We start from the raw sequence: 11,764 nt of genomic DNA, 5'->3' as shown, positions 1-11,764 counted from the left end.
AACTGTGCCGTTAGATAAAACTTCTAAGGAGACTAATTTATCGTATTATAACAATATTCGAAAACCACCCCTTGGGAGTGAACTCAAATATCTAGAAAATGAAATCTTGTGAAAATACGCGACTTGCCCTTAGTAAAGATTTTTAAAAATGCATATATATTTTTTGCAGAAATAATATAAATTTTTACAAAAAGCTGGTAATATCTCTCTAGAAACAACCCTAACAAAAATAAAATATGTAATATATGTCAAGTAAAATATGTAAAATATGTCAAGTATATAAAAAAAATATCTTTAAAAAATCTAATATATTTTTTGTAAAAATAATATAAATTTTTACAAAAAGCAATGAGATCCCCTAAAAAAAACCTTATAAAAAATACGTACATAAAAAAATAAAAAAATCTAAAAGAGTGATCAAAATAAAATATTTAAAAACCGATATGAGATACATATGAGATCAATACTATTACTAAGTACAATAAATTATGCTATATTAATTTGTAATCGATACTAAATGAGTTAAAATTACTTTAATTCCTAAAGTCTTTTTTATATGATGTATATAATTTAAAAAAGCTTAACACAAATTCTAAATCGCATAAATGACCTTCAGATCGAAGTAAGATATGAAAACTTGGCGTGCCCCGTATTTAAATCATATAGTTTAAAATAGCAAAAAAGCTAACTAAATTAATTATCTCTTTTAGATTTTTTAATTTTTTTTATGTACTTGGCGTATTTGTTTATAAGGTTTTTTTTAGGGGATATCTTATAACTGTAAGTAATTCTCAGAATTATAAAGATCATTGTAAACATTTTGAAAAGACAGTAACTTGTTCTGATTCAATAGACAATTTGTGTTGTCTTTGGGTGCACAGCTATTCAGCTTCGGTGCATAAGAATTTGCATTTTGCAAGTCGATACTTTTCTGTGCCTGCGGACAATTATTCCACTGACAATAATTGTTGTTTTGCTGTGATTGAAAGACACCATAGTTGATTGGCTGTTGATACGCATACCCTTTGTCTTCAGGGGCATAATATACATCATTTTGCACAATATTAGAGAAGGTGGATGGCATTTGCGTTTGCTGCGCCGATCCGATCAACGCGCTAGGGTAATTCTGCGCTTCCTTGCATCGATCGAGGACTCCATAATTTTTTACGGTTTGACTGTTGTTCGGCGGCACGTCGCTCGGATGCATGTACGAAGGACCGGCAGTCTCTGTGGTCTTAGGAACCACCCAGGTCGACGATTTGGAATCATTAGTGTCTGTTTTGGAGACCATTGTCTCCGAAGAATGCATTTTCGCACTACCAGATGGCGAGTTCTCGGGAGCGTCAATGAATTTGATCGCTTTGTTGGGCTCAGACTTAGTTTCCTTTTTATTCTTCATTCTACGATTTTGAAACCATACTTTGATTTGCTTTTCCGTTAGATTGAGAGCTTCCGCTATATTAATGCGTCTCTTTCTGCAAAGATAAGCTCCTGCGTTGAATTCTCTCTCCAATTCCAACAATTGGTTACTAGTGTATGCCGTTCTGGTACGTTTGGCCTTTATCTGCTTTCTTGCTGCAACTAAAAGTTGGTAATTGTTGAACAATATATACTTGTGGAAAATACACTTTTAGTATTTTTAATGAGAAAATAAAATTACAATAATTAAAAATCGACTTAAACAGCAAGATTAAAGAAAAGAAAAGAGTTATATTTTAAACTATACAGATGGAAAATAGTTCGAAACAATCGTGCATTAATATATTTTGTATTTTTCTATATAATCACTTATTTATTTACATTGCATTTTTGCATTTTTTTTAAAAAGATGCATTTTATTATTAAAATACAGAGTGGGCCAATAACTCTATCCACCTGGAATATCTCCGTTATTTTTAGAGATACAAAAATTTTTACTTATAAAAATTGTACGGTACCAAGAGGGCCGTAATATGCTACTAATATTTTTTTGTAGCTGGAGAGGCTTCAGAGATTTCAAGATCATCTCCATTTTTTTAAATCGCATGCTATACTTTTTTATTCTTAGTGTCATAGCGGATGTTTCAACGACCTATAATAAGGTCATTCGGCACTTTTTAAATAAAAGTGTAAAACAATGATTCTTACCTTGCTTATAAGAGATGCTCGAAGTGATGTTCGTTTGCATCGATGCAACACTGAAATCTTTCAATTGCTGAAGCACGTACATTTCTTAACGTTTCTGGACTGATTGTCCCATATGCTGCAATAAATCGTTGTTTCATATTTTCCGCTGTAGTCGGTATTTCTTGGTATACAATGTTCTTTGTACTATATCGCTAGATTATAGTAAGAAATGTAAATATTTACACTTTTATTTGATGACGAATGACCTTATTATAGGTCGTTGAAATCGTCTAAACATCTGCTATTACATTAAGAATAAAAAAGTATAGCATGCCATTTAAAAAAATGGAGATGACTTTGAAATCTCTGAAGCGTCTCCACTTACAAAAAAATATTAGTAGCATATTATGGCCCTCTTGATACCGTACAACTTTTATAAGTAAAAATTTTTGTATCTCTAAAAATAACGGAGATCTTCCAGGTGAACAGAGTTATCGGTCATGTATATATAAAATATTGATGATTAATACAGGATAAAACAAAAATAATTGATAAAGAGAAGAATTAAGCAATTTTATAAACTTTGTTCTTTGCCTCTAGGCACAAATTCTTGAAATAAATACGTGTTCTTTAATTAAAATCTTATCTTTAGAAATTCAAAACATATGCAAACATATTCTAGTATAGCATGTATTTACATATAGAGTATTTTATGTTAAAAATATTTCAAAAAAAATTTCGAAAAATTTCTGATCAAACGTTGAAAAAGTCTGACACGCATGAAATGAGAATAGCAACGCCCATAATAGAGGAAAGTATTATCAAGTACAAAAATCTCAGTAGGAAGTCTACAAACAGGCCGCTATACCTGCTGCGTTTCAAAAACCCGAACAATAAAGGCGGGTTATTTTGATTAAACGATAGTCATCGATATTAAAGATCGAATATTAATCACTGACCAAAATTGAATGTATTTGTAAAGACGTTTATTTCAACTATACGTACGGGAATCGTATATTTACGAAAAAAATTAACGTAATTTGTAGTTTGTTAATATGTATTTATATAATAAATATACTTGTAATTTAGGGAAAATGATTATAATATTATTTATTCGATTTATTGTTTTTAATCATTCAATTTGTTAATGATAGATAACTAATATGTGATAATCTTAAATAAAAAAATAAATCTATATTTCCAAGGTTTTCCTTTTTTAGTTTTCATTAACTTATCAGCATTTTTTTTTTAAATTAACGCGCAATAGGTGAAAGTTTGAAAATACATTATCAGTTTTTAAAAATGTAAGAAATCTAAGGAATGTAAGAAATACATATCAAGATATGCAGATATTTACACAGATAATACACTTGAAAATTTTATAAATTTTGCCACGAACATCTAGACGTAAGTGATGTTATATCAAAATGCATAACTTTGATACGAATTTTTTAGAGATATAATGGTTTATGAATGCAATACCATAATATAATAATACAATATGTTTAATACTATAATACTACAATACTATAATACCATATATTTAAATTAGAATATAATTAATGTCGTATCCAGCTAGATTAATTCAATAAATTTTTATCTTATATTAGATAATAATATTAATAATAATAAGATAATAATAAGATAATATTAATAATAATAAGATAATAATATTGTATAAGATAATATTAATAATAATAAGATAATAATATTGTATAAGATAATAATTTGTAAGAATTGTATAAGATAATAATTTATCAGAATATATAATTATGAGGTCAAGGACTTCATATAATAGGTCCGTCGTGAAACAAGAAAAAAAAGAAGAATATATAAGACGTGATCTAAAAAAAGTAGCAACTTAGCAAAAATCACTATATATTGATGATATCAATGAAAAGTAACTAAAAATCTTCCCGTCTTCAGAATAATTATGTGCACACGAGTTTGTTAAAAAAATAGAATAGTAAGAATTATATTTTCATTAATAAGGAAATTATATCTCTCTAATTAATAACTACAAAATTTTATATTTTTTTTAACAAAATATTTTTATTCACATGCAAGAGTTAGAGTTAAAAGTAGTTCATAGAAACAAGAAAATCATTATTTTAATGAATAAAAATATATATAAATATCATATTATATTGTACTATTTCTACTATTCTATTTATTTCATAACCTTAATAATCTTGAACAACAAAGCCAGAAAGGGAAAAAATAAAAAACTTACTGCACTTTAAGAGATGCTAAAATATGTTTTATATCTTTGAAATTTTGGTTTTTCTTTTTTTCTCTTTCTTTCTCGAATATATTTTCTAATATGCAATTACTTTCTATTGTTATCGTCGATATATGCATATATCAATAAAAGTTTATAAATAATCTAAATAAATAATCTAAAATAATCTAAATAAAATAAATAGTTAAATAAATTAAATAAATTATTTAAAGTAGTTGTGATATTGTGATGATATTTTGTGAATCCATTAAAAATTAATATTTCGATTAAAATTAAATTAATTAATTACTTTATACACAAAAATTTACAATAATTATTGCATTATTAAACTGGATACACATTATTTAATATGTTTATTATAATTAGTTTGATGTAATGACACATTATTTAATATGTTTAATATTAGTTTGATGTAATGACATTTGTGACAAATCCAAATTTGCATAATACCTTGATTATAATCCATTGTTGTCGCAGAATTAAAATATAATTGTTCACTTTGCTGTGGTTGCACTTGTTGTTGTTGTTTCATCTGGACTTTTTGTTGAAATGAATACTCAGGTCTCGTAGCTTCTGTTTTTATCTTATCCCTCGACGATATTAAGTCATTATAAAATAACCCACTGCTTTGAATGTTTATATCGTTGTTTGTCACTGAATTTATTAAGCATTCAAGATATTCAATTACATTAAAATCGCAACTATTTTGCAGGTGACTGTTTCCATGGTCCCAGTGCATTTTTCACAATATTTTGTCAATTTCTCGGCAATAAAATTCGATGTACGATTGACGTGATCTTTGCGATCGAAATCTTGTTCAGGAGCAATAAGTTTTGAACTTATGTACATATGCCTACTCGTAGAAATTCGAGTCTTGATAAAATTTTCGATATTTTTCGGTTTTCGAAAACTTACAAACGAAACGCACGATGTTTCACTTACAACCGCCAGTTAAAGACTGTCCTACTAAATTCTTTTCTATTTGCATACATATAACCATTCTAGGTAGATATCAGGATAGATAGACATAAATGCGAACGAACATTGGTGGATTCTATCTTCCGATCTTCCCTTACGATAACGAATAGTTATCTACTAAAGTGATGCATACCGATGTCAGTATCACGCATTCTGAAATTGTTGAATAGGCGTTGAAAGTATGTTTTGTATATCTATAAGATAATTTGTTATCAAGACTGCTCAAGGAGTTCCTTCCAATGAGTTACTTTCTTTATAGGCCATTTTCTATATAGTTACTTTCTTTATAGGCCATTTTCTATATAGTATATATAAAATCTTATATTAATTTTAAAAATCTTATATTTAATTTTTTTACACTTGTCAAATTTGAATCTGTTCAGACAAATTTATATAATGCAAAAAATATTAAAATAATTATACTGATGAAAATGCGTAGAAATATAGTAGCATGTTTATAAATGTTGACATTAACTTACATATCACAAGTTATTTCGACATATTATAGAAGGTGCGCAGCTCTCCTAAATAATATATATTTTAAATTATGTGTAGCCCTCTTTTTTTACTTTTGAGATGTGCGAGACTTTGAAATATTGTAAAAATAAAATTTTTAAAGAAGGGAATTTAATTTTTTTCTTAATGACCTTAAGCTTAACATATGTATATGTATACGAATAAAACAATATTTCATAATAAATAAATAAATTGCACCTTCTCATGATAAAATACACCATATATCCTAAGGTGTCCTAGTTATCATGTGTAAAAAAAAATCATAAGTAGATCTCGTTAAACCGAACTAAAAAGTCCTATACATTATGTGAACAACCAATAAAAAAAATTTTGAGATATTAATTAAAGAAGATCAGTTAATCCGTGCGAGTATAAGCGTTCGGCGACATCCAATTCACTATAACCTGATTCTAAGTGCATGGCGAAGCGGTGAGTAAAGCGATGATGAGGGTGGAAAGAATTAAATTTAATTAATATTTCGAAATTTTACGTGAATTTTAATAAGATTTACTTATAGTTTTTTTGACACACGATAGCTAGGGACCCTATATATATGCACTATATACAAATGTTGGCCTTTTTTATTTAAGAGTGAGTCCAAACAAGCATTAAGTCGCTACCTTTAAACCAAGATAATTAGTTCTTAATTGCGTTATTCTAATCTTGTTTACTATCAAATGATAATTCTTATTAAATCATAAATCTCATATTAGTTAATATATTTAAATTTTATTGGCTACCTGATTCCATTGATAAAACATTATTTGTATTTACAGAAATTGCTCTTGATGTTAATCAGCTATGTATTTCTTATATGCTAATGTCTCTTTCTTAATACTTTTGATTGCGTACTAAAGGGATTTTTAAAAGGTTATATTTAAAAGGGTATTATGTTTATATATATTATTATTAGGTTTTCTTATAAATAAATAAATGAATCAAAAGAATGAAAACATAATTCTTTTTAATGAAAATTCCGACATTAGAAGAGAATCTAAAAATCTGTAAAATGATTAAGTCGAAACAGAATCTTCTGCTGAAAATTTATAGTTCTCATTCGATAGCTTCATCGCCTAGATATTTCATTTATTTTATTTTTTAAGATTGTTTTAATAATATATGAAAAATGTGCGAGTTACTTTTGTTAATATACATAAGGACTTTTATTTTAAAATTTCTCCCATGCAATAAATATTAATATTAATATGTGTTAAAAAGTCGTGCTACAGAATCGCGAAATTCTTTTATTGTCAAATAGTCGAGAGGATTGCTAACAATTTTTCTCGGTTTAGATTTCTATCCTCGAGAATATATGTATCGTATTGTATGATTTTTAAAATAATTTTCACACCTCATCATCGATATACCCGATAATTTTGATTCCATAGGCAGACTTTCCCCGCAAACTTGTGTTATGAAACAGCGATAGGAAAGCGAGAAGGAAAAACGTGGATCGGATCCGGACTTCGAGATACGAAACTGGGAGATTGATCAGCGTCATCCTGTCCGTCTATCTCTGGACTCCTCCGGTATTCCTCCTCCCCTTTCACCGCCGCGAGATTCTATATTGTCTTTTTGTCCGTTTCGCATCCCTTTTCCGCGCGCCTCTCTCTCTCTCTCTCTTTCTCTTTCTCTTTCTTTCTTTCTTACTTCCATCCTTCTCCGTCTTTCCTCTCCTTTCGGAATCAGCCATTCTCCATCCGCGCCAGAGAGCTGTCTGCAGATCCGCGCCACCGGTTTTCCAACCTTCCTCGCCCACCCCAAGGACGAACATCCTCCGACTCTCGGCCACATCCACCCCTCGCCGAAGCTTCCTCGTCGTCTGAGCGTCCTCTTTTTCTACGCCTGCTTGTTCCGTAGACAAAGATCGCCGCGATGGAAAAAGAAGGCCAACGGCCGAGGGGGGGGGGAGGCCGGAGGGCGGAGGATGGGGGTGAGTAATACCGTAGGAAGAAAAAAGGAGAGAGCATCCTCTCGTTGCTTCTTTCGTTCTCTTCTTGCAATCAACTTTTTGGGCGGGATCACGCGTCCGCACCTTGGCCGTTTCCGTTTTACCGCCAAAAATTATTGCTTCACGCTGCGATATCCGCGCTCCTGATTCACGATATATTTCAGGAGCTCATAAAATATTCATCTCGTTAGAAAGTATGTGTAGATACGATTAAACTTTCTTTACAAATTTCTTTCACGTGCAGAATATCGCGATGACGTTCATACTTAAAGCGCAAAATTAAAAAAACGGAATGGTGGAATCAATCAAGATACAATATTACATGACATTTGGCATCAATTATTCTTATGTTTATCATAAGAATAAAATGCATGCGAGAAAGTCTTCTTGAATAACAATAATAAAATTGTAGTAAAAAAATTAACATTCCATATTATCGAGATTTTAATTTTAAAAATCCATAAGCAAGGAAGTTCGTACATTTGTTGATTGTTTATCGATGAAGAAAATTGTTTACCTGTTAAAGGAGAGGATAAAACGTGTTTGATAGATTTCATCATATAGCTTGACGTTGTTTGGACATTAATATATGCTTATAATCCTATGGGAGATTCGATGAAATCATAGCTAATACCATATTTTTGCAACTCTGTTTACAAATACTGTTTAACTTTCTCTAATGATGTAACAGATTTTTCCAGCAATAGAAACTTCTTCATGACTAATGCTGTGGAAAAATAAAATTACCTGATATCAGTCGAATTTCGAAGCTCAATATTAGGAATATGATTTTCCTCATAAGGAATATAATTATAAACCTTGATAACAACTTATACCCCAAAAGTACTCTTTCCCGATTATACTTACGCATTAATGAATAATTATCGCGCGTGTCGCACGCGAATAATCTTCGAGATGTTGAGACGCGCATTGATATAGAGAGCAACGGAGATGACGAACGGAGGAAGATATTTTAACCGCAAGAACGAGCGAGCTGACATCAGGAAGAAGGAGAGACGGGTATGAAGGGCTTGGTTGGAATACGGGGAGATAGTAGACAACGTGCATACGTATACAGAGACGATGGGTGAGTAAGGCGATGGAGGACAGGAAGGAGGACGGGGTGCCGGGTGAGAGGAGGGGGAGAGAGTGAAGGGAGGATCGGTTGAAGTAGGAGGGTAAACCTTTCCCGACCCTTAGCAACGCTCTCGCGACGCGCTATCCTGCGGATAACATCAGCGGCTTCAGGGCAGGAAATGAAAATCGCGCCGACACTGTTTAATTTAGATAAAAGCATATGTTACACGACGAATGGCGTCGCTCTCTCTCCCTCTCCCTCACCCTCTCTCTCTCTTCTTTTCGCGCGAGATGGTATATCCTTAAAGAGGCCACATTATGTCTTTTCTCACAAGGAATTCGCGCGAAGAGACGCACAGCGCGAACGGGGTCGTTCAATTTACCGCTCACTTGTCCGCGCTCTGAACGCGCGCGTAATTTTCTAAAATATGTTACAAATTGCAGTAGAATTTTATATATTTCAAATTGAAATTTTTTAATTAACAGACTAATGTATATGAGACATGGATATTCCTGTAAAATTATGTGTTGTGCGTATCATTCTTTAATTATTATAAATTATTTGGTATTTTTTCCTCGATCGATTATTTTTGAATGCTCACAAGTTTATAATTAATATATTAATGTTAATCAATTCGATCGTATTAAGATGTCGTGATCGAAGAAATGCCGAAGAGAAACGACGGTTCTTCGACGGAATGAGTCGAAAATCGTTTTTACCGGGGATCGGGACTCTTCAGGACATCGCGCGCAAGAAGCACTCGCGGATATGACGTGTTTTTATCGGCGGTACCACGGCCAAGATCCCGAAGAGTCGTCAACTCCAAGCCGGATGCCGAGATTCGCGCGAGCAGATAGAAAAGGCATAGGACTTTTATACTCTGGAGGTTAAAGTTTAGGAAGTTATTTTGACTCTCGGTTGAATGCCTTTGCCCACACCGTACTTTGGTGAGAAAAGCAACCCTGTCAGCTTGCTTGACGTCTCCCGTCATAGCCACCCTCACCATCGTGAGGATTTTCCCTCTCATCATCCTCTTGTCTATCTTTCTTCTTGTCTCCTTCCTCCCATCCGGCTATTGTTACTCCTATCGAGTTGACTTTCTTTTAATTAAAAATTTTCCTTTTTTCTTATTTGATAAAATCTCTTTAAAATTCAAAAGATAATTATAAGTTGATGATTACATACTGTTTCTTTCTACAATCGTTTCAATCTTGTATTTTGAATTTTGTACTTTGTTCTCTTGCGCTATTTTCTTGCTCGCTCTATGACATTATTTTTTTCATCATTTTTTTTCTTTCCATGTCCCTCGGTTCGAGCAAAAAGTTAGAAATCTTATAATATAAGTTTACTGAATGCAAAATCAGAGTAGCCCTCCATGTCGCTCTCCATGGGCAACTTGTATCGTATTTTAATGAAACCAACTTGCTACGGTTACCCATCTCAGATACGCAAAATTCTGATATTGTCCTTATCGTTTTTATTATAAAAATGTTAAACTTTCTAACTATATATTTTGTGTATGACTACATTTAAAAATAATACACGCACATTAATCTAGAAGTCTAAAATTCAAATAATAAATACCCGACAACATTAATCTACACTTTATAAAAAAAGCAAAAAGTTAAAGTAAGAATTTTATTTTATATATCACTGTTAAAATTAAATAATTTAAAATTTAAAATATAATAGAAAAATTTACTTATTTAGAAAAGAAATGTAACAGTTAAAGATATTTCTTCTTAAAGTCAGTTTTCATTACTTTATTTTCAAACGGAAATATTCAAATATATGTCTTGAATGCGATCATCTTTGGAAATAATGAAAAACAAGGAAGTCGCAAAATTTTTAATACACAATATCTAATTAGAAATGCGGATATGCTTTCCACAAATCATCGGGGAAATTTATACTCTTGTCGATTAGACGTTTAAATTCTTTTAAGTCATCTACTTTCTAATATCTAAGATAATTCTATAGTATATTTTTATCTAAGCATAATGCTTAGAATATATATAGATATAAAATTTAAACAAGAATTTAGAATTTTAACAAGTTTTACAAGTAAATTTTTAGTAAATGAGAAATGTTACAAATTGCATATCATTAAAAGGATTTAAATGTTATTTATTTAATAATTTGTAAATTAAATTTCATCGATGATCTTATTATATTTGTTGAAGAAATATTACTTTTTTTATTTTTGCGTCATATTAAATGACTGTAAAAGATGACGGATGTAAAAGTGAAAGCTAAAATAGTTAAAAAATAAACATAAAACGTAATGATATGATAGTGATGTCAGATTCCGATCTTTCGGTAGCATGCGGTAGTATGTAAAGGATATCTTCTCTGCGAGAAAAGAGCGAGTATAGTATTTGTTTTCTTTTATGTTGCTTATCATATCACTAGTTTCATGCTTATTTTTTGATTATTTTAGCTTTCACTTTTACACCATCTTTTACAGTCATTTAATATGACGCAAAAATAAAAAAAGCAATATTCTTCAACAAATATAAGGTCATCGCTGAAATTTAATTTACAAATTATTACATAAATAACATTTAAATCCTTCTAATGCTATGCAATTTGTAACATTTCTCATTTACTAAAAATTTACGTGTAAAACTTGTTAAAATATTACACGAGATTACAGAAAGTCAAATTTAAAAATATTGATAGTGTCCACGTATATCAAACTCTCTTCAAAATCTAATTACAATTATCGTGATAAGTGGCGTTACAAGTTACACTATCCTGTTAGAAGACACGTGGTCAACGGACGACGTCCACCATAACGCTTACAGCATGCCTTCCTTCAAGCGTTGCCAGTGTACAAGGGCGGCACGGGGAGTTGCTTGCGCAACGGATGATATATTATCGGGCGCTGTTT

The 11,764-nt window shown here is 31.0% G+C and overlaps 1 protein-coding gene across 1 annotated transcript; it reads right to left on the bottom strand.

The window, feature by feature from the left end:
* Positions 1-772: 772 nt before the first annotated feature.
* On the bottom strand, positions 773-2,209 carry LOC105251166 (homeobox protein Hox-B2a). Its single transcript, XM_011257740.1, has 2 exons — positions 2,128-2,209; positions 773-1,581 (listed from the first exon to the last, which is right to left on the bottom strand). Exons 1-2 carry the CDS (start codon positions 2,207-2,209, stop codon positions 773-775), a joined length of 891 nt encoding a protein of 296 aa, XP_011256042.1.
* Positions 2,210-11,764: the final 9,555 nt, after the last annotated feature.

The sequence above is a fragment of the Camponotus floridanus genome, unplaced genomic scaffold, assembly GCF_003227725.1.
Source record: "Camponotus floridanus strain SB8 unplaced genomic scaffold, Cflo_v7.5 scaffold31, whole genome shotgun sequence".
Lineage (NCBI taxonomy): Eukaryota > Metazoa > Arthropoda > Insecta > Hymenoptera > Formicidae > Camponotus > Camponotus floridanus.
Note: the sequence above shows the minus strand (reverse complement) of the source record. Positions and strands in the feature narration are given on the sequence as shown.